The sequence below is a fragment of the Theropithecus gelada genome, chromosome 16, assembly GCF_003255815.1.
Source record: "Theropithecus gelada isolate Dixy chromosome 16, Tgel_1.0, whole genome shotgun sequence".
Lineage (NCBI taxonomy): Eukaryota > Metazoa > Chordata > Mammalia > Primates > Cercopithecidae > Theropithecus > Theropithecus gelada.
Genome location: NC_037684.1, coordinates 37,745,439 through 37,772,034, shown reverse-complemented (window position 1 = coordinate 37,772,034; position 26,596 = coordinate 37,745,439). Strand labels below are relative to the sequence as shown.

Genomic DNA, 26,596 nt, shown 5'->3' with positions numbered 1-26,596 from the left:
TCTTGACGGTAAGCAGAAGGGCCAGGGGGTGTAGCTCTCCTCATTTTCCATCTCCCTGATGTCCCACATGGGGACAGACTATACAGCTGAGGAACCACAAGTCTCACCGAGTCTGGAATTTCTTATGCATCCCTTTTGCTCTCAGCATCCAGAGTAGAGCACCATTTCTCAGGAGTTCTGTAGGACCTCCAGGATCCTTAGAAAGCACGGGGCAGAATGGGGGTAGTTTTGGTGGTCGCTGGAGTGAAAGTGTGTTGTACAGGGTCGTCTGAGGGGCCTCGGCGGTGGTGGTAAGTACTCAGTCTCCTGGATGGCCATTGGACGTAGTCCTTTCTGCAGGCATCATGGGCATCGTCTAGTCCAGCCCTGCAATTTTGCTGAGGCTTGCCATTAAGTGGCTTGTCCATGTTTCTGCAGTGAGTGACAGCTGGGACTAAAGTCCTGTGGCCCTGTTCCCAGGGCAGTGCCCCACCTTCACACCCCTACTGCTTTCCTCCATGTCTGGGGGGTTAATGTGGTCATCCCTGTGGGTGGTATTTGGCGTTATGATTCCTCCTTTCTGTGGGATCTGGAAATTAAATGACTCTGGAATGCATGTATCTGTTTTTCTCCTAGGCCCACTCTGTATGTTGGGAAATACTCTACCAGCCTCTATGCCTCTCCCTCAATGGTACACGAGGGAGTTGCTGTCGTGGTAAGTCCACTATGGAGGGCTCACAGCTGCCTAACTGCTGCTGTTCCATTTTAGCAAAGAATGACTTTGCTATGCACAAGCATACTGCGGGTTAAGAATGCAAAATACAAATCTTAAATTCTCAAAAACAGTTTCCGCACATGCCACATTCTACTTTGAAAGAAAGATACATGACAGAAACAGCTTCTTAAAGCTGAGGAATCCCTGATTATTTCCTTTTGCTTTTGTGGTCAAATCTAAACTCCCCAGGCTGGTGTTCATGGCTCTCCTTAATCCAGCCCCACGATGCCATTCTGCCAACCTGTTAGTTTCTCTGTGTGAGTTACATGACCCAAGCAAGTGCACTTTCTCCCTGACTTCTACAAGCTTCCTGTTCATCTTTCCCCAGGGCATTTGTTCAGGCTGCTCCTCACCTCACGTTTCAAGTGCCCTTTCTTCTTCCTTTTCCCTACTCAAACCCTTTGCCTGCTGTTGCAATCTCTCCAAGCCTCCTTGGGCCTCACCAGCGTGCCTCGAACATTCTGTCTCTGAAAGTGCGAGGCATCATAATCCTAGCTGTTTGTCTTGATCCCTACAATGCTTGGACTGTGTGGTTGGCTCTCTTGTCTTCCCAGTGAGTTGGGCGACTGCTCCTGTGAGCAGACAGCGCCTGCCTCTGTCGTAGTTCCAGCAGCACCTGAGCCAGCACCGGGTGTGTGGGTGGACTTTATTCCACCCCGTTGGTTGCATCAGTTGTGACTAACAGATATCCATTCGTTCTCCTTCACTTATGTCTGCTTCTTGTAACAGTGTCTTGGAGTTCTACACACACACTTCTTGTTCCCTAGTACCCAGACATAAGAATCTGAAAAGTCATCCATAAAGACATCAGTGCAGCTTGTCACGTCCTGAGAGAGAAGCTTCTTTGCCCAGAGTTGGGCCTTTGTGTCCTTGTCCTTTGGGCTCTGTCCTGGACTGGCCCTGCACTAGAAATCGCTCACCTTTCAGGACAGTGGCTGGGATGGTGTGCCACGGGACGTGCTCTCCCTTCAGGGCTCCTGACCCTCACTGCACCCTCTCCACAGCCCCGCGGCAGCACACTTCCTTTGCTGGAAGGGCCCCAGACTGATGGCGTCACCATTGGGGACAAGGGGGAGTGTGTGATCACGCCCAGCACAGAGCTCAAGTTTGACCCCGGACTCAAAAGCAAGAACAAGCTCAACTACTTGAGGAATTACTGGCTTCTGATAGGTAAGAGCGGGTCTCCCACAGTAGCCAGAGGTGACAGCATGCTGCCTCCTGGTGGTCAACCACCGGCCCTGGTAGTTACACTGTACTCAGCTCGGAAGGCCTTGTGCTCAGAGCCTTTCCCGGCTGGCCCCTGAGACCTTGGGACATTTTTACCCCCAAGGAAAATCAACAAGTTAACTGTGTTTCTGAGTCAGTTTTTGAAAACTGTTTAATGTTCCAAAACTCAGGTACTAAATCATGTAAACCTTGTGTGATTATCCGACATTAAGCCCTTCAGAATGCATTTCCTCATTCCTCACAGCCACCCTGTGTGAGGTAGGTACCCTTGTCATTTCCATTTTATAGTTAAGAAAACTGAGACTGTTTCTATGGAAGAATTAACTTGGGGTCCGTGTGGGCATGAGGGTGAGGGGTTTGAGAGGCAAGGGCTGAAGACCCAGGAGGGATGAATTCCCAGGATGGGTTGAGAGCAGCAGAGTCGGGCTGGTCATGGTTCTAGGGCAGTATTGTCCCAGGTGTGTGGGAAGGTCCCTTTTTTCCTCTCTCTCTTGTTTTTGCTGCCATCAGTAATGGCCAGGGGTTGAACTAGAGGCCCTGTCCCAAGAGAGATAAGAAGTTGACATGACACCCAAAGGCAGCAAGTGTGACAAACGAAGGCAGAGATGAGAAGAGCTGTGTTCCTGGCGAGTGTGCCAAGTCATTAGAGCAGGAGGGAGTTTTCTTGAAATGCACCTGCCCTTCCTGTGCCCCACCCCCCACTGTTCTGCCACCTTCTAGCCCCAGTAGGGGCAGAGCAGGGCAGGAGGTCAGTCGGGTGCTGGAGCACCGAGAGGCCGATGCAGTTTCTTCTCTCTGTTCTCTTCCTCTCGTGCTTGCTGCTGACAGGTACTAGGGGAGAAAGAGGTCAGGGCTGGGGCTCTGGAAAAGAGATGTGGGGCAGCCAGGAGCATGTGGGGACCAGGAAACAGTAGAATCTGCCAGGCAGTGAGGTGTAGGTGGGGATGTGTGTAACCAGGTGTTATGGGGGGAACCAGATATCCTTGAGCCTTGATCCCTTTCTTTATAGATTGTCAAGGTCCATTTCTTTTTTTATCCTGATTCCTTGTAGCCATTTTTATTTTATTTTTACCAAATAACAGGTAAAGGAGATGACAAAATAATAATATGTTTTTACTAACAGAAGTAATTGGAGGAGCATGTATGAATAGGCCCATGGTGAGAAAAAAATAGCTAATGAGCAGAGGCCATTGCAATTACAAGGCTGCTCAGCATTACGGGCCAGTTAAGGGGCTCACAGACTGCCCACCAGTGATTAAGAAGATGTGTATATATGAGAATAAGGAAATGTGTATATATGAGAATACAGAAAATATGGGGGCAGAGAGTCTTCATGGTTAACTTGTAAAATGAGATCCCTTTAAAATGGAAAGGTTGTCCAAGTAAGAAAACTGCGAAAACAGCAAAGTATAAGGAATCTATTAAGTATAAGGATCCCACAATTCAAAAGCCTCTTTGGAGGAGCTCCAAAGCTCATCATCTTAAAATATGGCACTGAGACTATGGCAGTGTCTCCTGTTGACGAGGACCCTTCTGTGTCCAAATGTGTCCTTTCATTTTCTCTTTGTGGAAAACATTAAAGATATTCCAGGTTGTCATTAATCTTGAAAATACAAGGATCCAATTAGCTTGAGAGGCATGGTCTGTGGTTTGCCCCAGAGCCATGGCCCTGACCTTGGGTGCTTTCGGCATCAGAGCTTAGTTAACTAGGCATATATAAGCCCGAGAGAGCCTGATTCAGTAGGTCTGGGGCAGGGCCTAGCTATATGCTTTTTGCTCTAGAGTCTGGACCTAAGAGATAATGATAGATGAATACGTCAAGAAGACCAGGTAGTATTTGTACAAAATGTTTAGCGGTCTCATGAGTAAAGTTGTACAGTGGTTGATCCAGCATGTGCAGTGTGATATTAGTGAAGGTCCAGCTCCGGGAGAAGCCTGTTTACAAGAAGGTTGACAGGAGGACTAGGGGGATTCAGGCTAATGCCTTCCATAGCAGTCTCTTGGCAGGTGTCCTACCAGACAGGTAGGACTCTGAGCACTGAGTGGGTATTGTGAGAAGGGCAGAACACTGCTGCACAGCGTGGCATGTGGAAGAACACCTCACTTTTCTTAGACCATAGGTCTCTTGTTAGTGAGCCTCAGAGTTACCCGCACACACTCACATTCAGATTCCTGGGCCCTACCAGCAAGTCTGATTCAGAGGTCTGAGATGGGCAGACCACACATGGAGAAATCCTGCTCCCAAGCAAAGCATGTCTCAGAGCTCCTTGGTACACAAGAGAAAGTAGTGGTGGCTCAAAACAAAAGTAGGTTTCCCTGAAAGAACGATATTATGTTGTAGATAGAGAACTGACCTAAAGATGGGGAATCAAAGAGGAATTTTCCAGATCAAGAAATGTACATTGCTTAGACTAGTTCCTGTTTGTTGTCATCCTGGCATGTATGTCATGAAATCTTTGATAGGTTTAGGGGAACAATGGAAAGATCATAAGGTGAAAGAGATGTGAGTCAGAGTGAGATCTGCTCACAGCGAGAGAACAGAGAGGAAAGTCAGCCAGGCTGCCGGCAGCCTAATCTGAAAAAGTGACCTGGCTCTTTGGGGCAGTATGTAGACTCATTTTTAGAGATGAATGGATTATCAAGCCCTATCAAATCCCAGTTCCTTATTCTAGTCAGCTTTGTATCTCTTACAGTAATTGCACACAATAGATGCTCAATAAATGCGTAATGAATGCTCACTCAGTAGCCATGCAATAGTTGTGTAGTGAACAACGAATGAATGTGGAGCGAGCTATGGCCCCATCCATCTAGCAGGTGTGTCCTACTGCTCTCTTGCAAGTAATGTACCACTTTCCCGGGTGGAAGCTCACATTTACATAATAGTAGGAGTAGAACTCCACCTGAGCAATTTAAATACCAAGATGGGAATTCAGCAGCCATAGAAGAGTGACGTTATAGGGGAAAGCATTGAAAGGAGAACTCCTTGAACTTTTAATGAAGCCTCATAATACTTCACCTGTGGATTGGACCCATGCAGCCCCATGAGCCTTGTGTCTGGTGCATCCCAAATGTCCTGATCCCTGTCATGACAAGGACACTTCTTTGCTCCTCACTAGGAGACACGGAATACTGTATTCTGCCATCAAGTAGTAAAGGTCCTGCTTTGATGGAATTTTCTGGTAACTGCCACTCATTTTCTCTAACTCGCAGTCTTGCTGAGAGTTTGCACTGTGGGCCCCTCAGTGGGTAGCACCTGTTGCCTAAGTTTAGCGTTGAGTGCCACCACAGCTCGGGAAACTGTTCTCACTCAAGGTTTTGTTTCCTCTCATAGGCCACCATGAAACCCCACTGTCTGCGTCTACCAAGATGCTGGAGAGATTTCCCAACAATCTGCCCAAACATCGGGAAAATGTGATTCCTGCTGATTCAGAGAAAAAGAGCTTTGAGGAAGTGAGTCGGGGTTGTTGGTGTTAGGTGTTGGGAGGGTGAGGCATTAGACTTTGACTTTGCCTTCTGAGCATGCAGCCTTGTCTGGAAGGGAAGAGTAATGCGCCAGAATCCAAAGCAAACAACATAAATAGTTAAGGGCTAGTGGAGAGGAATAGGAAGCAACTCGTGAAGGAAGGTGCAGGAAAGGTAGCAGGACCAAGCTGGGCCTGGACCTGGATGAATGGGTAGGATTTGGCCGAGTGGAGGGAGCAAGGGGGCACAGGAGGGATGGTACAGCAAGGGCAAAGGCCTGGAGTGGGAAGAATGCTGGTGTGTCCAGCTCCCAGGCCAGACCCGAGGCTACTAAGCAGGGAGTGGTAGGAAATGGGCTCACACGGGTAAAAAGGAACCATGTTACAGGGCCTGGAACAAGCCCTGTGGAGGAGGAGCAAGCCCTGTTGAAGGCTGGGTTGGGTGGCTCACATCTGTAATCCCAGTGCTTTGGGAGGCCAAGGCAGGAGGATCGCTTGAGCACAGGAGTTTGAGAGCAGCCTGGGCAACATAGCAAGACCCTACTGCTTAAAAAAAAAAAAATGTTGAAGAAGTGATGAGACCTGAAGTTTTATGAAGCAGACAGAGAGTGGCCTGAGACTATTTGCGCAGTGTTCCAGGGGCTCTCTTAGCACACCTTGGCCTAAAGCCAGAGGAGAGGGAGTAGAAAGGACTGCAGACCCGGAGCTGAAAGCATCAGTTGAGGAATTCAGCAGCCCCATAGAAGTCAACCTCGTTCTCCTTCCTCTTTCTCATCTGCTGGCGCCCCCTGTTAGCTTTACCCAGTCAGAAACGACAGGGGGTTGGGGAGGCCATTGCTTTGGTCCATATAGGTCAGTGTTCTGGGGCACAGAGCCGGTGAAGGAGGTGGAAGGGTGGCTGTGCAGGAGGGAACTCAACATGGCCAGGGAAGGGGAAGAGGGGACGTCTGAGGCTTAGCGAGCTATTCAGGCTTGGCGGCTTCGGCAGCCCTGCCATGGAGGGCCCAGGAACAGAGACACACCTGGGCTACATGAGCAGGGTCAGAAGAAGAAGAGAATGGCTGACTAATGCAGAGACCAAAAGCACAACAAATTCGGTTGAGAGATTTAGATTTTATCCAGAGACAAAGGAAATTGTGGACTTTCAAGATTCCAGGGCCCAGTATCTGTTTACCATCATCTATGGAGGTAGCCCAGTTGGAGAAATATGTTGATTCCTAAAACAGCAATCTCAAACAGCATTGTCCTATAATCTTATTAAAGTCCTGCATATTCATTATTGAACACTTAGAAAATAAACACATACAGAAGAAAATAAGACAGTGTCCTTAATTTTACACCCAGAGGTAGCCACAGGTCAGATCTTTACATTTAACCATCTAGTCTTGGATAACAGTCTTTGAAAAAGTAAGTATTAAAATACTCTGAGGTGCATCTGTATGGTGATGAGACATACAGATGTCCCTGGCCACATGCCCAGATGCCTCCTATACACTCTGCAGGCCACAAACCCCCCAAAATGTGGGAGGCACTGTGGGAGAGACGCGAACAAGAGGGGTACACCTGGAAGGGGAGAGAAGAACATTCTAGGCAGCCATCTGGGGGGAGGGGTGAAATGGTGTGAGTGTGTGGGTAATTTAGCATGTGGGAAATTCAGCACGTGCCATGGAGGCTGTGTTAGTTTTGTTGGGCAGATGATAACTGCATACCTGGAATACTAGATATTTGAGAATGAATCAATGCATTTTTCTAAGTGCATGTTCCATGAAGTCTTGGAGATTCTGAGGAACTCTAGGGAAGCTCCATTTTTATCTGATTTAATTTTGGGCTTCTAAATTTTCTTTAACAAACGCTTCTGATGCTTCTTAAAAACTTTGAAGAAATAGTGGACTACTGGAATAAATTATATTTTTGGGATTACACTGACGGTTTACAGGCAACACAAAACTGCTTTATTACTTTCTAGCCATGCATCTCCGTATACGTGCGAATTTCCTTTTAATGAGAAATGGTATTATTAAATCAAATACCAATTTTTCACCAGACTTTGCTACAGATGACTTCAGAGTTTTCCCGGATACTGAACCTACCATCAAAGGAGGAAGTGTTTGCCTTTTTGAGGATTTTCAAAAAAAAAATATGTAGGGTCTGAAGACACCTGCCAAAAGTATTGCTCCAAAAACTATTTTTGAATAATGATAACCTCACTGCAAAGATGCATGGTCTCTCAAAGCAATTGCTTTGAAGGAGGCAACAATTATCTGCCTACATGATCTTTGGTGAGCTTAAAACAAATACAACACCCTGCAGTGCAGTCATATCCTTGTAAACAGTGATTGCCTCTCTTGATTGCTGGCCTCATCTGTATCTGGCTACAAATTTTGCAGTGATGTCGCAACTCTCTCCCATGCAAGGTTATCAACCTGGTTGACCAGACTTCAGAAAACGCACCTACCACCGTGTCTCGGGATGTGGAGGAGAAGCCCGCTCATGCCCCCGCCCGGCCCGAGGCCCCTGTGGACTCCATGCTCAAGGACGTGGCCACCATCATACTGAGCACCTTCCTGCTGATTGGCTGGGTGGCCTTCATCATCACCTACCCCCTGGTAAAGCTCAGCACTTCCCCTTTGCCCTCCACCTGTTTCTGGGGCTTCTCTGCCTGTCACCTCACGTCAGTGAGATCGAGACAAAAACAACCAGCACATTTCGTTCCCCATTAAAAAGTCAGTGTTTATCTTCAAAAACATAATTAAAGAGACACTAGCCTCCCAGAAAAGGACAATTCGGTACCTAAATCTTAGTGTTTTTCAAGTAAGAGCTGATGTATAAGCCTTGCTCAAAGATGATTTTGAGTAGTTATCTGTATTTTTAAAGAATAAGGATAATAGATGAAGACCTTTCCTCTCTTAAAAACTGCCATTAGAACGTCTGCTGGGGAGAAGAACCAATCAAAGAAAAAAGAAGCTGCCCGTGAGATCAGCTTGTGTGAAAAAGGCAGCATGGCCATTCTGTTACTTCCTAGTTGGAAACGAGCAGGCTCCGTAGCAGAGCAGGCTGTGGCTGGGATGAAATATCTGAGGGGAGTGGTCCTTCAGCAGGTTGCTCAGAGCATCGAGATGCTGTTACCTGAGAGCTCAGGAAGCTAATGACCCGCCCAGGAATGGGAATGACAGACCCTTTACGGCACTCCCCATTGGCACGTCTGCACCTGATGGTTTCACTTTTTACCTCACTCAGTCCTATGAGGTCATTATTATTGACCTCATAGGTCAATAATGATTTTCTTTTGTCCACAAAGGAAGCAAGTAGATCCTGAGGAGCTAAGTAACTTTCCTTACGGGTACCCAGCTAGTCGGCAGCATTTCCAGGACTCCATCCCGTGGTGGAGGGAAGGAGAGATGACTCCCTGGTGGGTTGGTGGCTCACAGAAGTCCCTTCAGTCCACCTCCTGGACATGGGTAGGGATAATCACAGATCACTACTACTTCAGATAATTACAGAATGAATCCTCAGGTATTTGAGAGGCATGTGGCCACGGGGAAGGCAGTGGGATGAAAGGGGGAAGCAGGACCTTAGCCAGGCTCCCCATGTGTCAGCCCCACTGCCACCTCCTGGCAGTGTGTGTGCAGGGGAGCACAGCTTCCTCACCTGCCCCTCTGGACTACTGAGCATCTGTGCGCTAGCCTCTAGCCAACACACAGACATGGTAGATGGCAAACCTGGGGCTTGCCCCCACCCACCACTGGCTCAGCCATGCTACCTGTGCTTCCTGTTTGGTTTCACCTTTGCAACAACTCTCAGACTTTCATAAAAATCACAGAATTTTAGAACCGAATGAAACTGGCACAGCCCTCAGCCTAGGACACAGTCCTTCCCCTGGTGGCCATCCAGCCCCTCCTAGGGTTGGGGAGTGGGCTGTACGAGTCGGCAGAAAGACCTCCAGTCGTCAAAGCAATTCTGCCTCCAGGTGCCTTCTCACTGGTCTCTTTGTGCCCTGTGGGGTCACATAAAGTACACATGCTCCCTCCACCACTGGGACCTGTCCCTTCCCAGCTGTTTGTTTCCCTGTGGGAACAGCTGCCCTTGTCTGGATATGGGTTTCTCTTCCCAGAGCATGCATCAGCAGCAGCAGCTCCAGCACCAGCAGTTCCAGAAGGAACTGGAGAAGATTCAGCTCCTGCAGCAGCAGCAGCAGCAGCTGCCCTTCCACCCACCTGGAGACACGGCTCAGGACGGCGAGCTTCTGGACACATCTGGCCCATACTCAGAGAGCTCGGGCACCAGCAGCCCCAACACGTCCCCCAGGGCCTCCAACCACTCGCTCTGCTCCGGCAGCTCTGCCTCCAAGGCTGGCAGCAGCCCCTCCCTGGAGCAAGACGACGGAGGTAAAGCCAATTGCCATCTTGATGCTATTTTGTGTTTTGTTCGAGCACCTCCTGAGAAGTCCAAGGAGTCTCCGTAAGATTGTAAAGTGCCATTCTCAGGGATGCATTGTGTTCTCCTGTAACTGGCACTCTGGGGGTCTCTGCGGGAAGGCTTCTGCCCCATCCCTTGGCATCTCCCCCTCAGAGGGCCTTCTGGGGACCACCCTGGCCATCCCCCTGTCTCTCCACAAGGGCTGGGTGTCGCGGCTGACCAGAGGTGAGCTGCCCATTGGGCTGGAGAGAATTCCCAGGGCCAGCCGGTGGCCAAGTGTGAAAGTGTCACAGCTGATCTGCTTTCCTCTGTGGAAGTTGGCTCAAGCCAGTTGTCAGAGCCCCAATTCTGAGGGAATTGGCACAGAGCTGGTGCAGGGACCTCAGAGCCCTCTGTCCCGGGCAGTCTCCTCATTTTTACGTGTCCACCACCGCCTCCTGAGTGTTTCAGTGTGGATCTTTACAGTGGACTTTCGGGTTGTTGTTAACCATTAAACCATTCTAACTATATCACAATAAATATGTATAAGTATATGAAACGCTATGGAGAATGCCTGCCTTCCAGAAGGTTTTAAGATATGCAATCACACAGTAAGGTAAAGGCAGAAACAGAATGCAGGGGCAGGGGGAAGAGGCAGCCCTGGGTGTACATGGGCAGCGAGCCTGGCAGGCTCTTCCTGAGCAGCAGTCTGGGGTGCAGTGCCTCTTAAATCGCATCTCTTAATCTGAGGTCAGGAAGCTTGCCACCACGTTAACCTCAAGGTTCTTTAGGTGATAATCTGTTTGAAACAATCTCTCTTTTTCCTGTTTTGTCCCAGATGAGGAAACCAGCATGGTGATAGTTGGGAAAATTTCCTTCTGTCCCAAGGACGTCCTGGGCCATGGAGCTGAGGGCACAATTGTGTACCGGTGAGTGGATTAGCCAGCCCCCTGCCCTCACCGCCTGGTGTCTAAGTTGTTGCCTGTCAGGTTGCGAGCCTGGTGCCAGGCTCAGAGCACAACAGGGTCAAAGCAGTGACCTAGGCACTTGGAGTCCCGCCTCCAGGGAGCTTGCACACTGAGAGAAGCAATGATTCCGGGGCCACCAGGCAGTCAGTCGGGGCCCTCTAGGCTGGGAGGCAGTAGTTGAATGCTGTGGACCCAGGTTCTCACCTCATTTACACAGCCTGACTCGTGCTTACCAGACACGACTCCTGCTCCTCATCCCGCAGGGGCATGTTTGACAACCGTGATGTGGCCGTGAAGAGGATCCTCCCCGAGTGTTTTAGCTTCGCAGACCGTGAGGTCCAGCTGTTGCGAGAATCAGATGAGCACCCGAACGTGATCCGCTACTTCTGCACGGAGAAGGACCGGCAATTCCAGTACATTGCCATCGAGCTGTGTGCAGCCACCCTGCAAGAGGTGGATTGATTTTTTTTTATTATTTTGTTAACTTTATTAAAGTCATAGCACTTTGGGAGGCCGAGGTGAGCAGATCACTTGAGTTCAGGAGTTTGAGATCAGCCTGGACAACATGGTGAAACCCCATCTCTACAAAGAAACCAAAAATTAGCCAGGCCTAGTGCTGTGCTCCTATAGCCCCAGCTACTTGGAAGGCTGAGGTGGGAAGATTGCTTGAGCCTAGGAGATCGAGGCTGCAGTAAGCAGTGATTGTGCCACTGTACTCCAGCCTGGACAACAGAGTGAGAACCCATCAGAAAAAAAGAAAAAAAAAAAAAAAAAAAGTTACAGTGAATTGTATTCATTTTAAATGTACAGCTTGATGAATTTTGACAAATGTCTATACCCATTTAACCACGTACACAGTCAAAATATGGAGCATTTTCATCCCTCTAGTTGTAACAGGGTGGTCCCCCCGCATGCCTGGGCAGTCTGCTTGCAGTTGGCATGTCTCTCCCTCTTTGCCTCCAGGAAACCTGGACAGTTGTTCTTCCCATCTTCAGTCATGGCTGGTGTGGGCTTGAAGGATGCCGGCTGGTAACTCCAGGCTTTAAGATCATCCAGCAAACTCCTTTTGTTCAGTTTCCAGGCTCACCTTGAAACTCTATCAGTATCATTTGGATTCCTTTGTAGGTTTACCTATATGAGGCAATGAACTTGAGTTTCTTGCCTTCTTATCTTTCTTATTGTAAATTAGTAGATTGGAGCTTTGCTCCTTGTTGGAAAATATAGATTTAGACAGAATGTTGTCAGTAAAACTTCCCGTTTCTTTCTTAAAATGGTATCAAAGAAAACGAGCTGAGGGGCCAAGTCCTGAGGACTGTGTGCCGTGACCTCGTTGTCATGTCTTTTGCAGTATGTGGAGCAGAAGGACTTTGCGCATCTCGGCCTGGAGCCCATCACCTTGCTGCAGCAGACCACCTCGGGCCTGGCCCACCTTCACTCCCTCAACATCGGTGAGAGGCCGCGCTTTACCAGGCCAACAGCCCGGGTAGGGGTAATCAGTGACCCAGGTGGGGCTAACCAGTAGCTTGGGTGGGCCTTGCTTCTGTTCAATCTCTTGGCTACATCGCCAGTAGCAAAGACGAGTGGTGTAAGAATTTGAGGAGGAATCCTACATAGTTGAATACCAGAGCCAGGTGGCGGCAGGCATCCTGGGAGTCTGACGAGGACATACTCCCCATTGGAGGAGGAGGCCTGGGGTTGCTCCTGGTAAGCATTGGACTAATCTGGAGTTCTCTATTAGTTCACAGAGACCTAAAGCCCCACAACATTCTCATATCCATGCCCAATGCACATGGCAAGATCAAGGCCATGATCTCTGACTTTGGCCTGTGCAAGAAGCTGGCAGCGGGCAGGCACAGCTTCAGCCGCCGATCTGGGGTGCCTGGCACAGAAGGCTGGATCGCTCCAGAGATGCTGAGCGAAGACTGTAAGGAGAACCCTGTGAGTAATAGGCTATGGCCCTTTGAAAACTACAGAACCAGCCCATTGTATCTTCAGGAGTAGAACCTTTAAATTCCAGGTTTGGGGGCTGATGCCCGTGTAGCTGGAGAATGGCATTCCTTTCACCAAGAGCTTCTTCTGTGTGAACTTTCTATGTCATCTCATGTTCAGATGATTAAAGGGGCAAATGTGGGCAATTATCTATTTTTTTCCCCTATTCTTCCAATTACTTGTTTTTTTGTTTGTTTGTTTTGTTGGTTGGTTGGTTTTTTGTTTGTTTTTTTTGTTTGTTTTTGTTCGTTTTTGTTTTGAGACAGAGTCTTACTCTGTCACCCAGGCTGGAGTGTAGTGGCGTGATCTCAGCTCACTGCAACCTCCACCTCCCAGGTTCAAGCGATTCTCCTGCCTCAGCCTCCTGAGTAGCTGGGATTACTGGTACCTGCCACCACACCTAGCTAAATCAATCACTTTTTAACCCCTTTTTAATTTTGGTAAACTGGGAAGTCAGGACTTGCACAGCGTGAGCAAACTTCAAGTTTTCATTATTTTTAAATTTTTTTGTTTTCTCAACTTATTTTGATAATTTTTAGACATAGAGAAAATTGAAAGAAAAAAATTTTTTAGAGGTGGAATCTCGCTATTTTGCCCAGGCTGGTCTTAAACTCCTGGGCTCAGGTTTAGCCTCCCAAAGTGCTGGGATTACAGACATGAGCCACAGCGTCTGGCTGAAAGAATGTTAACATGAATACCTGTATACCTCCACCTAGATTCAACGTTTGTTAAAACTTTTGCCACATTTGCTTTATCTTTGCCTATTACTGAACCATTTGAATATAAGTAGCAGGCATCCTGACCCTTCACCCCTGAAGACCTCAGCACGTGTCTCCTAAGGAATACATTGTGTTTCCAACCACAATACCATTATCCCACCTCAACAATTAATACTGTTTCTATCCATCATCTCATATTCAATCCATATTCAAATTTCCCCAATTAGTCCCCAAATGTCTTTTATAGAGCTGCGTATTTAGCTACCTACTGGGTTCGACACCTGCTGGGTTTTGTATACCAGGATGGAATCAAGTGTCTTGCATTACATTTGATTCTGTCTCTTGGAATTTACACATCTTTCCACCTATATTTTGTTCCATGGTGAAGTTCCATTTTGAAGAGTCCAGGCAGTGGGTTATAAAATGCCCCATTCTGATTTGTTTACTTGTTTCCTCATGTCAACGTTGAACATTTCTCTGTATTCCTCGTATTTCCTGGAAACCAGAAGTTAGGTGTAGAGGCTTGATTAGGTTCAAGTTAAATGTTTTTGGCATGAATAGATCACAGGTCTCTGCATCAGAAAGCATGTGATGGCAGATTGTATCTGTAAGATTGTATCTGTAAGATTGTTATCGCCTCCTCTTAGTGATGCTACAGCTGATCTCTCTATCATAAGGGTTCATTTCCTCCTCTGTTGTTAGTATTTGGGGTGATCCTTCAGCACAATGTGATATCCTGTTTACTGACAGTCACTCACGCAGTGGTTTAGCATGTATTGATCACCCTTGCCTGAAGTACTCAGTTCAGTAGAAATTCTTCTACGTTATTAGCTGACATTTTTCTGTAAAGCAGAGCTTTCTTTTCACTTTCTTCTCTCTCTCTTTTTTTTTTTTCTTGATCACTATGGGTTCAAGGATTTTGAAACTAATGTTATAATCCATTTTCATCCTTTTTTTGTTATTTACTTCTTTTGATACACAAATTGTTCCAAATTTGGTCAACCTGGAACCCCTTCAAGCTGGCTTCTGCATCCATTTGCTAGGAGTGCACTCACATTTGAGCACCTTATTCTAGCACAGGTCGCTGAGGCTCACCTTGGACACTGCCCGATGGAGACCTGGATGGGTCAGCCATCTTGAGTGGATTAGATATGGTCCTCTCTTACCCAGCTCACTGGGGACCAGCAGCTGGTCAGTTCATCAAAGAAGTCAGTTACAGTGAAGAATCATAAAAACACGTACACACGCCGTAACACTTAATTTTAACTTAAAGCAAGTAATATAAGCCCTTAAGTCATAGAAATCTTGTACTGTAGGCTAAGGTCTTTTCAGATTTGGGTCTGACTGACTGGAGTCCTCATTTTCCACCTTGCATTAAGCACACTCCTGTACCACTTCTGCATGGAGGCTTGGACACTTCAAACACTTCCTAAGCGATTTGAGAGCAGAAGCCTGGTTTTTAACGCTTCATGACCCAGTCCCTTACAGTTGAGTCCACCACACCGAATGCCGCAACAGCTCTTGTAACCATTCCCTTTCCTTTGTGGAGTCTTTCTAAAGATTCAGCTTACCTCAAAATTCGTGGCACTCATGTTTGACAGCTTATGGAATATTCAAATTACAAGGACAAGTGGCAATAATAAGTTTGGGAAAGAACATAATTGGGGCCACGGAGGTTGGAAAGATGCCTCTTCACCTTAGTGTTGACTATGCTGGGACAGCAGGTGGCACAGAGTGTAGGGGGCGTGGGAGACCCGGAGAGCTCTGGGAATCAGGGGCGAGCTCCAGCTGTGGTGGCCATGTTCCTCCGGTCCTGAATCCAGCGCCTTCCTAAGGGAAAATCTGGTGAGGTGGAATAAAGCATGGTAGGTTTGGAGATTGGAAGACCTGAATGCCATCCTGGTTTGTCACATCCAGCAGTGACCCTGAGCTTGTCATGCAACCTTTCTATCCACATTCTTATCTGGGGATGAAAGTATTTGCTCTGCTCACCTCACAATGTTGTTGTGAGGCTGAGAGTGCTGTGTTGTTCAAGGTGTGTCTCCTCCAGCATGGAAGGCGATGAACCCCTGGTTCCTCTCACTAGACCCTCACTTCACCTGGTGGAGAATCTCAGAGGCGGGGCCTAGTAACAGGGACCTGAGCTGTGCTCAGGAACCACCCTGGTGTTACACCCCAGGTAGCATGAGCTAAAAAACACAAACGTACATTTCCCTCAAAGGAAGCTCATCTGTAGACACAGAATGGTTTCATGGCATAAGTGAGAGGCTTTCTCGGATTAACATCAAAAATGACCTCCTTGGTAACTTGTCAGATAGTTTGTTTCTGGGGCTGTTTTTGAATCATAAGCTGTTTTATTCACTTATTAGCAATTTTGCTACCTACTGTGTGCAGGCACCATTCTGGGCCCTGGGGGTACAGCAGGAAAGCAATGACGCAGAGACCCTGCCTGTGAGCACTTTCATGTTGGGGGTAAGGAATATATAACAGCCAGGAGAGCTTTTGATGGGCCAAGCACTGTCGCAAGCAACCATTTTTGCATACTAATGCATCTCCCTTGACAACAACCCCATGAGAAGCATGCTGTCAGTGTCCGCATCTCACATGAGAGGGAACCAGGGGCTTCTAGGTGGCTCCAAGCCCAGCTTCTCCACTGTGACCTCTGACACCCATGCAGTGCTGCAGGTTACCCCTCACTGCTCTGCGCAGTTCATGTATATCAGCTGATTCTCCCAGAACACCTTCCAGGTGGCGGAAGCAGCAGCAGTGCTCCTCCCTCCCTGGCTGTGAGTGAGGATGAAAACTCTGCTCCCACCCCTCTCACGCCTCATGTCTCTTTTCAGACCTACACGGTGGACATCTTTTCTGCAGGCTGCGTCTTTTACTACGTGATCTCTGAGGGCAGCCACCCTTTTGGCAAGTCCCTGCAGCGGCAGGCCAACATCCTCCTGGGTGCCTGCAGCCTCGAGTGCTTACACCCAGAGAAGCACGGTGAGCAGTCCAGGGGTCGGGGTTGGGAGCAGCTCCTCAGCTGCCTCAGGTGGCCCCGCGGAGCTGGGCTGGTGCCACCTCTGCACTCACAGAGGCCCTGGCGCCCCAGCTGCTCACCCCAGAGGCCTTAGGAACCTACAGACTTGTGCCAAATCTGGTAGAGGGTTGGCAGGGTTATCCCTGGGGCACCATCTTCTAAAGCTGAGACACTCCAAGATTCCTCCAGGTCACCAACTACTTGTGTGACCTAGACAAAGCCCCCTTTGGAGACCTTCTTTTTCTACCTGGTGACATGAGGTTTGTTAAATAATCTGTGGTCCCTTCCTGCACTGGCATTTGGGAAGACAAATTGTCTTCTCTCTTGTGAGGGCCAGTGGTCAGCAGGTGCGGTCCATGCTGGGCTGGGGACAGACAAGCTTTATCCTCACCCTGCTGGTCTCCTGGTGTGGGTGCAATAAGTCTTTCTTTCAGACTTCAGGTTTTCCTGGCTGGTAATTGGCCCATGACACTCCAATGCTGCCTTTTGAAAAAATTAAAACTAAATTATTGTTTTGTTTATGGTTGATTTTCCTTATTGTAGAAAACACAGATTAGCATAAAGGCCCATGTAGTCCCATTATACAGGGATAAATGATGGCTGTTAATACCTTTGCATATATGTTATTGTAGTCATTTATCTAGACGTGTATGCATATTTTATAAAGATAAGGTTAAATCCTGCATTCTGTTTTGCAACATGGACGTTCTTCAACATCACCTTGAATGTCTGTCCACAACAATCTGTATTTAGCCACAGCTGCATTTTAACAGCTCATGGCCCAGCGTAGAGAGGCACAGTAATATATCCACTCAGGCCTCTGATGTTGGATGTTCACAGTCACTTCCTTCACAAACCATGCAGTGAGGACTCACCTCATTGGCTAAGGTTTTGTGTCTGTTCCTAATTATTTGATTGGAATAAATTCCTCTAAATAGAATCATAAATGAGAGGGTATGCAACTTTTTTAAGTTTTGGTATTTCCCTGTGACTTTGGACTGGTAATCGTGAGTTGCTTATTTTCCTCCTTTATAGAAGACGTCATTGCACGTGAATTGATAGAGAAGATGATTGCGATGGATCCTCAGAAACGCCCCTCAGCGAAGCACGTGCTGAAACACCCGTTCTTCTGGAGCCTAGAGAAGCAGCTCCAGTTCTTCCAGGTAGAGACGTTTGTTCTCTTTATCGAGAGTCTTCATTTAATGTTTTTCAGATTTTGAAAATATAGAAAAGGACAAAGAATAAAACAAATTGCCTATTACCCTAAAACTGAGAGATAATCATGGCTGATGTTTTAATGTTTTCTTCATATATAAAAGTATACTTGGGATCTAACCATATATACAGTTTCAGAACCTGCTTTTTTTTTTCAATTGTATCTTTCATGTTAAAGTTCTAAAATTCCAATGACCATAGTATTCTTTCATATGGATGTGCCATAATTGTTAAGCTTTAGATTATGGAATTTCCAAACATATAATACATAAATGTTTAAACGCTATAACGAGCACTCCTTTATTCATCCCTCAGGTTCAACAAGTATTAACCTTCACCCTCTCCCCTCCCCAGGTTATTTCAAAGCAAATCTCAGGCATCATGTAATTTCATTCAAGTGTCTTAAGTTTATTTATTTATTTATTTATTTTTTGAGACAGCGTCTCACTCCGTTACCCAGGCTGGAGTACAGTGGTGCAATCTTGGGTCACTGCAACCTCTGCCTCCCAGGTTCAAGTGATTCTCCTGCCTCAGCTACCTGAGTAGCTGGGATTACAGATATGCACCACCAGGCCTGGCTAACTTTTTTTGTATTTTTAGTAGGTATGGGGTTTCACCATCTTGGCCAGTCTGGTCTCGAACTCCGGACCTCAGGTGATCTGCCCGCTTCAGCCTCCCAAAGTGCTGGGATTACAGGCATGAACCACCACGCCCAGCCCAAGTGTCATAAATTTAAATGCTTTCTTATATTGTATTTGGTTCTATCATCTTTTACACAGTCTTTGCCCAGATCTCATTTTGCTTAAAATAGGTTCTGCAAAGTTAGACCTCCTTTGGCAATTTGACTATTTAAAAGCTTTGTGACAATGTCAGGTGACTTTTGAAGAGGTGATGTGTTTTTCAAAGTCTTCCATGTATGAATTGAACATAACTCACCTGATCACCGCCTGCCCAGTGCGTGGCTCTGAAGAGCAGGCTTGTGGGGCAGTACTTTTCCCCTTGGGTCCAGGCAGAGTACATTTTAGTGAGCACCATACTCAGAAGTGACCGTCATGCTCTCCAGGGGTCGGACTGGGGCCTTGGCCAGAGGGAAGCCCCCAGAATGTAAGCTCCTCAAGGGCAGGAGTGCTTGACTGCTGCATTCACTACTGTGTCCCTGCCTCCTGGCCCAAGGTGGGGGCTCAGAAACCATTCAGATGGATCGGGCTGGGGAGAGTTCAATGCTGTCTTCCATGTTATAGCCTAAGGATTGGTCACTGTGTCCATGGACATGATGTGAAAATTCTCAAGTCCATGTGTCTTCCAGGGACTTGTGAAAACCAGCCAGGTCATTTCGATCACAAAATACAGAACACGAATAAAACCCATGCAAAGGGACCTTCACCCACCATGGGACAGGATTTAAATGCTTAGTATCTCCAGGTATATGTCTGTCAAACACACCTGGCTTCCACCCAGGTCATTTAGCTGTAACAGCTTTGCAGCTCAGACACGTGTGTTCCCAGTGCACCCAAGCTGATGATCTGACCTCTCCACAGCTTTTCTCTGACAATTGTAAAGTAGGAATTCAGCCAGTCTGGCTTCGTCTTCATCATAGAAAAGGCTGCTCTGAGAAAACGGTCTCCTAAGGCTACTTAACATTGATGTAGGCAGGGCTCACCACTCCCTGTGTCCTCAGCTGTCGACCTGTCTTACTGATGGGACTTCAAGAGGCCTGTACTTGGGTGCTTCCTGACCCTCTCCTTATTTCCAAAGTCAAATGCAGAGCAAGGTTTGAATCCCAGCAGAAGCCCCTGGAGCCCATACTCTTGCCACCAAGTTTCCTCTTTGAGAAGAAGGCCCGGCTTCACTGGTCTTTTCTACTGTTGGAGGGAGGAGTGGCGACCCTCCACCAGTTATGGGCTTGAGCATACCATGTTTCAGTGAGTAGACAAAGCACAGGATGCACATCAAATCTGAGCTTTCCTTTTCTTTTTGGTTTTGGTTCGTTGGATATAGATTGCACTTGTGGCTTCATACACATGGCACGTGTGTGCACATGTGAAATTCAGGGTATGCGTTCATGGTCTATGTGCAGGTGTACTCTGTGAAGCTTCTCTGTCATGGAGAAGCTCTCTGTGGACCCGTCCTTCATGAGGAACAGACAGGGCACCTCACAGGGAAAGACACGGATGAGGGAGGCAGAGGGCAGGGTGCCTGCTGCCCAGCTCTGGGGCAGGCTGCAGTCTGGGCCTAGGGGCCGTCATCCCTTCATGGCTCATGTGCCAGTGACCGTCTGTTACTCAGAATCCCAATCGCACAGCTCTCAGTATCTCCGGCACTGTCCATCATCTGCTGCCCTTGTTTCTCTCATAGGACGTGAGCGACAGAATAGAAAAGGAAACCCTGGATGGCCCGATTGTGAAGCAGTTAGAGAGAGGCGGGAGAGCCGTGGTGAAGATGGACTGGCGGGAGAACATCACCGTTCCCCTCCAGACAGGTGAGCACACTGCGGCGTGTGAGAGGGCATGTTGCAAAAGCCGCTGCCGCCTTTCCAAGAAGTAAACGTGGAAATGGACGCTCCAGGCTGTTCAGGCCCCAGATCCCACCTGTCGGGTTTGAGACTTTCTTGGGTGTGTCCTCTGTGGTTTGGTTACACTGATGTGTGTTTCGTTTTTGTTCCCTAGAGTGACAGGTGAGTGATGGTGTCATGCTCTAGGTGGTCATTTTCGATCTGGGTGCGATCACCAGGTGGGGTTCAGGGGGACACCGCCCTTGGGTTGGATGGGAGGATCTGCTCCTGTGACTGGGTGTGGAGTGACCTCACCTTTCAGTACAACTCCGTAATCCCCAGAACCCGGGAATTGTTTTTAGAATGTATTAGTTTTAAATTTGATTACCCATTGCGTGCCTCAATGTTTTTCTAGACCTGCGTAAATTCAGGACCTATAAAGGTGGTTCTGTCAGAGATCTCCTCCGAGCCATGAGAAATAAGGTAAGCGGTGTGTAAATACTGGGGAGGAAGTTTATCCAGTAGATGGTTGGGGATGCTACTCACGCTGACACGGACACCTTCCTCCTTTCATCCATTCTTGATAAATCTTCTATCCGTGCTGGCATTCTCATCTCTCAGGAGCTAGGCAGCTTCAGCTGGACTTGACAAACTGCAGGCTATTGCTTCTTTTATGCTGGTTTTCCCTTCAGGGACGCAGGTGCAGATGAAGTTCTGGGAAGCAGTGCTCTGCGGCCCGTGTCCCTCATGGTCTCTGGTTACTGACTTTTGTGGGGCCTTCTCCCTGTCTGATGCAGCCACTGTGTGTGAACACGTATAAACATGCCTCGAATGCGGGGACCCCGCTGGGACAGACACTCCAGTCTCAGGCGACTTTACTCCTCCTGAGGTGACCAGGAGTGTCTCCAGGTCCTGACTGTCACAGAAGGCTTGAGCCCCCGCTGGACCGGCTGGGCCTTGCTCGCTTCGAGGCCTCCTCCTGAGTGAGGGAAGCAAGGGAGATGATGGGGCTGGATTATTGGATACATAAGCCTTTTTTCCTTTTCTTTACCAAAAACCAAGCAACACTCATATTCTTTCTCTTCCTTGCATGATGAAAGGGTGTTTTGCCAACACTTCCCAAGCTTTCTAACCCCTTTCTAACCTCCCAAGCTTTCCAACTCTCTTTGCAGAAGCACCACTACCGGGAACTGCCTGCGGAGGTGCGGGAGACGCTGGGGTCCCTCCCTGACGACTTCGTGTGCTACTTCACGTCTCGCTTCCCCCACCTCCTCGCACACACCTACCGGGCCATGGAGCTGTGCAGCCACGAGAGACTCTTCCAGCCCTACTACTTCCACAGGCCCCCAGAGCCCCAGCCCCCAGTGACTCCAGACGCCCTCTGAGCAAGGGCGGCCCCTCTGTTCTGGTGGCCCCAGCTGTGACTGAGGGTCTGGTCACCACAATTAGAGCCTGACACCTCCCGGCTTTGCAGGGAGACCAGGCTTCCCAAACCAAGTGCCTTGAGCCGCCTGCTCTGCAGCCCACAGAGGACAGTGCTGACCCCAGGAAGTGGGAGAAGTGGCCCCTCGTGACCTACAGGGAGCTGGGAAGATGCTGGCCCTAAAAGCCTTACAGTCAGGATGTCTGCAAAGGAGAGCCTCAAAGACAGCGCGAGTAGCACCCCGAACCGTCTACTGGATAAACTTGCTTCAGACTTTTTTTTTTTAATGCCTGCTTACTGTCAAGTCTGTGGGCCTTTCAGGAAGGGGTAGGAGGGAATCCTGCATTTTGCTTGCGTGCTGGGGCAGCTAGGCTGAGACACACCAAGTGCAGCCTTCGCTGGAGACCGGACTTGAGTGGTGGGAGATGCTGACAAGGAGGATGGAGTTCAGAGGGTGTCGTCCTGCGGTATGAGATGCCTCATTGATCACAGATGTGCCCAGAGTAGCCCAGGTCACTGTTAACTAGTGTTTCTACAGAGGCAGCAGGAGCCGTGAGCATGAGGCATGGCATTAGGGACCGGTCAGCTATGCATGCCAGCAGGTGGGGTCATGTCTGCAGGTCTCAGAAATGAAGAGGCTGCTGTGTTCTGGAGGCAGTCGTGGCTCAGTGCCAGTGGCCAGAACAGTGGCCTTTGGTGGATATGCCCTGGGCCATCTGGAGGTGGTGCTCAGGAGTGCTTAGGGCAAGAGGTAAAGATTCCCTGGCCTTCAAGGAGAGCAGCTAAGACCCAGACAGGGGCTAGCCTTCAGGACCGGAGGGAGGCTGCCGAATGGGACCCTCCTGGTCATTAGGAGAAAGCCCTGGGCCAGCGAGTAGTCAGTCAGCCTCCTTCGTCCCCAAGGCTGGTGGAACAAGAGGCTCGTGGTGAGTCAGGGCCAGGATGGGGCCAAGGCCAGGGTCACTGTGTGCCTCATGGGCCAGCTGTTTTGTTTTTCTTGGCAAATTTTAATAACTATATTTTAATTATACTGTAGAATGCTGTGTCAGCATGAGTAAGCTAAACTTGAAGCTTACTTGTGAAGAAGAAATAGATAGAATACATCTTCTATTTTTTTGTGGTACCAAAAATCACCATCCCCTCAAGAAAGAGTGTTCATGTATAGAACATTCTCTAATGCTGAAGAGTAAAACATTATAGCAACACTATGTAAATGTATTGAACAGTCTCTAGATTATGTTTGTGCCATACTGTTTTTTTCTAAACTTAACATAATGTTTAGCTTTAGTTTCCATCAAAACTTTTGTCTTTTCTCTCCCAAGAGCCTTAGAGGTTAAAATGCAATCAGCCTACCGTGTAAGGAGATGTTGTCCGTGTACTTTCTCCAGCCAGTTGGGGGATCATTGCGGCTCAGGCCTGGTGAACTCAGAGACTCCATTCAGTATTAAGAATGGGATTGTTGAATTTTACTCACTCACAGAGAAATCACTGTTTCTTCATGTTGTAAGATGTTTTCTGTTTGTGTATTTGTATCATGATTACTCATCTAAAGCTCTTACTCTGCCTTTATAGAATTCAGTTCCCCTCCTTTCATCATAGCTAAAGTGACTTTTGTGCCTACTATTAACATGATCCTACATCCTTAAATCTCATTGATTACCTCACTTAGGCCTTGGAACCTTGGCCCTTGGTCGGTGTCCTTGGCGTCTTCTAAGCAAGGCTGTGCACTTTTCAGAAACATGGCCAGACTGCGTTTCCTGCTGCTCGTTGCCGTGTGCCAAGTGGTCTGAGACTGCTCCCCACACGGCTGCAAGGCACTTTACCTGTGGGCTTTGGCAGTAACCCAAGAGAGGATCAGAAGGTGGAGAAGCTGCCACGAGTGGTTTAGCAGGACTGCCACAGGGACTGCCCCCCACCTTGTTCTCAGCACAGATTTTGTCTTTGGGAGTACCCAGGTGATTTCTAGTGGCCCAATTTTGTGTCATCCCCCTGCTTTAGCCCTACTTGCCTAGAGACAACTGTTTCAAATGCCTTTTCTGCTTATGCTAGTTTCTAACCACCCAGATTTCTCAAAATCATTTATTCAGTGTATTTTATTTGAGCACTTACTGTATTGAGCTAGGCAGGATATAGGGTGCTGGAGATACAGCGATGAACAAGACAGGCAAAACTGCTTTCCTGAAACTTGTGATGAGAGACAACAATAAAAAAGTGTTGCTGCCACAAAGAAACCGAAGTGTGTGGGGAAGGGCACGTGTTTGCGGTTTCATCTCTTCTGTCCCAGAATCACAGGGATCTGGTCCAATCACCTCTGGTCTCTCAGTCACCTTTAGGAGCCCAGGTTCCCGTCCATCCTCTGGGGGGTTTGTTTGAAGAGATGTCGTGTGGGTACTTGTCATGAAAACACCTTGGGCATCATCTGGTGTATCCAGTTCTAGTCTCGAGAATTCTGGTTTCCCACTGTGCTCAGCGAGTGGAAAGCTCTTTTCAGGCCAGAACAGCTCTGCACCATCACGTATCGTGTTGCATCTTAGCTGTTTGATCTGTAGTTCAGGTTATGGGACTTCTCCAATCCCGGAAGGCTGTTGAACTTTTTAGAAATACTGTACGCTATCTTCATCTTTAAGATGGAACTTGGTCACATCTGTTAGGAATCCAAAGGACACTATGACTTATTTAAATCTTGTCTTGAACCTTGTATTGAACCTCTGTTGGGCACATGTGCCAGAATTTCTCTTGTTGTTTCTCGAGTCTTTTTAATTTCAGTTTTTTTGTTTGTTTGAGACAGATTCTTGCTCTGTCGCCCAGGCTGGAGTTCAGTGGCACGATCCCTGCTCACTGCAACCTCCGCCTCCTGGGTTCAAGTGATTCTCCTGCCTCAGCCTCCCGAGTAGCTGTGATTACCAGTGCGTGCCACCATGCCCAGCTAATTTTTTGTATTTTTTTAAGTAGAGACAGGGTTTCACCGTGTTACCCAGGATAGTCTCGATCTCCTAACCTTGTGATCCGCCTGCCTCGGCCTCCCAAAGTGCTGGGATTACAGGCACAAGCCACCATGCCCGGCCTAATTTCAGTTTTTGAAGTGTCCACAAGTCATGAGGCACCAAAGCATTTTCACTTGGGGAGCATTGGTATTCCCTGATTAGCCGCGAAGCAATCTAGCAGCTGAAGTGTGAAATCCTGGGTGCGCAGGTGTTCTGCCTCCCGCTGTGTTCTCGGTGCAGTGGTGGTCAGAGGCCCTTCCGAGGAGACATCACTCTGATCAGTTACAGATAGATGTTCTGGAAGATCTGCAGGTGAGAGATCCAGCAGTTTCTTCCCACCAACTCTAGAAGAAAGGGCCTTATCAGAGTTGGCCCTGAGCCTTTGGTAAGGTTTTGTGTGCATGTGATTCAGTTATCTTTGGCAATTCTTTCTCGCTGCAGTGAGAGAGATTAATTGGTTGCTGATCAAACCGCTCATGCAGATGGGGGGACCTTTGGATTGTACAACTTTCTCATCTTGGCTGCTTTCTTTTCAGGCAGTTGGACTTTGGCCAGGTTTGGCTTTCCCAGAGCCGTTTCTTTCTCTATCCTTTCCTTGGATCCTCGTAGTGTGCCCATTGGATCCTCGGCCTTGTGATCCTCTGGGAAGCGGGGCCAGTTCCACTTTTGCAGCCTTCTGTGTTGGAAGAGAAGTCCAGCGTCCTGGAAGGAGCCTCTTTAAGTTCCCTGTTTCGCTTTCTCTCTCTGCTCTTTTAGTGTCTGAGATTGCCTTTCTTTGAATTTCCCAGCGTTTCTTTTCCTTGTTCCTTCCCTCACCATCCTGAAGTCATTTTGTTTGACTGTGTCCTGGCTTTGGCTTCTCCTGGCAGGAAGTCATCAGGCATCCTCTCTAGGTGAGCCGAAATTCCACCCTCCCAGGTTGGACATCATCTTTTAAACCCAATGGTCTACTCCCCTCCTCTACTTTGTTATCTTTATGAAACAGTGATTTCCCATGAGTAACCCTGGTTCTTTTTGTACCAGCGCTTAAATCCTTTCTGTAGACATTGGAAAACCACAAAGAACGTGACTGCAATGAGCCTCCCACTGGAGCAGCCTTAACCAACACTTTGGCCAAAGCCCCCACCTCCCCTGTGTACTGTGTATGTGTTTGGTGGATACAGTATTCCTTTTCAGTGTCCCTAAAGCTGTGACGGGGAGTCCCCACTTACCTAGAAAGCATTACCAGTCACCTACTCTGCATTCTCAGATGCAAACCTTGTGTAGTGTTCTTTTTGCAATGACCTATTTATTTAACCTATTTATATTTATTTAATTTTTACTCTGAAATGTATCCAGTTACAATTGTACTTGCTTAAAGCACATCAGATTTGTTTACCCCTGACCATTTTAAAACTGGAAAAGTGATACTGTATCCTTCCATGGGACGGATGCTTTACAGTAGTGTCATTAAAGGGTGATTAATTTGGTCGGGGTAAAATGTTAACTTTTAGGTGATTTTTAAGAATTCTGTGCCATTGTGTCTTCTGTGTGGATGGTTAATTGTTTAATTGGTATGTGTTAATTGTGTGATACAGTCTTCTTTGTGGAACCTAAAATCCTCTTTTTAGCTTTATATTTTATAAACTGCCAGATTGTACAAGTTTTATGTGTATTTTTAAAGCTTGAAGACACATGAGGGTCATTATCTAAGTTAAACAGCCTATTTTTGTACCTCCTGTACAGTTTTATAATTCTGCTGATTGATGGCGGCATCTTATGTCGAGCCAACCACAATAAAGGTAGTTTTAGATTTTGGAGTCAGTCTCATTTTCTTAAAGATTCAAATACCATTCTCAGACAGGCTGTGCTCACTGTCCTCTTGGGTGGCCGGGGCTGGACTATGAGTCCTTTGCAGCTGGCTCGGCTGGTGGGGGATGGGTGTCCTCATGTCCACAGCAGG

General features: G+C 47.8%; 1 protein-coding gene across 1 annotated transcript in view; it reads left to right on the top strand.

Moving 5' to 3' along the window:
* Positions 1-26,453, top strand: part of ERN1 (endoplasmic reticulum to nucleus signaling 1) — a 91,194-nt gene extending 64,741 nt beyond the window's left edge. Inside the window, exons 9-22 of the mRNA XM_025361529.1 lie at positions 616-694; positions 1,759-1,924; positions 5,313-5,431; positions 7,857-8,048; positions 9,554-9,827; positions 10,676-10,766; positions 11,069-11,258; positions 12,154-12,253; positions 12,544-12,743; positions 16,357-16,504; positions 17,577-17,704; positions 20,112-20,235; positions 20,663-20,730; positions 21,420-26,453. Of these exons, the coding sequence (XP_025217314.1) occupies positions 616-694; positions 1,759-1,924; positions 5,313-5,431; positions 7,857-8,048; positions 9,554-9,827; positions 10,676-10,766; positions 11,069-11,258; positions 12,154-12,253; positions 12,544-12,743; positions 16,357-16,504; positions 17,577-17,704; positions 20,112-20,235; positions 20,663-20,730; positions 21,420-21,632 (2,092 nt within the window). The 3' untranslated portion in view covers positions 21,633-26,453. The remainder of the gene's footprint in view (positions 1-615; positions 695-1,758; positions 1,925-5,312; positions 5,432-7,856; positions 8,049-9,553; positions 9,828-10,675; positions 10,767-11,068; positions 11,259-12,153; positions 12,254-12,543; positions 12,744-16,356; positions 16,505-17,576; positions 17,705-20,111; positions 20,236-20,662; positions 20,731-21,419) is intronic.
* The last annotated feature ends 143 nt before the right edge of the window (positions 26,454-26,596 follow it).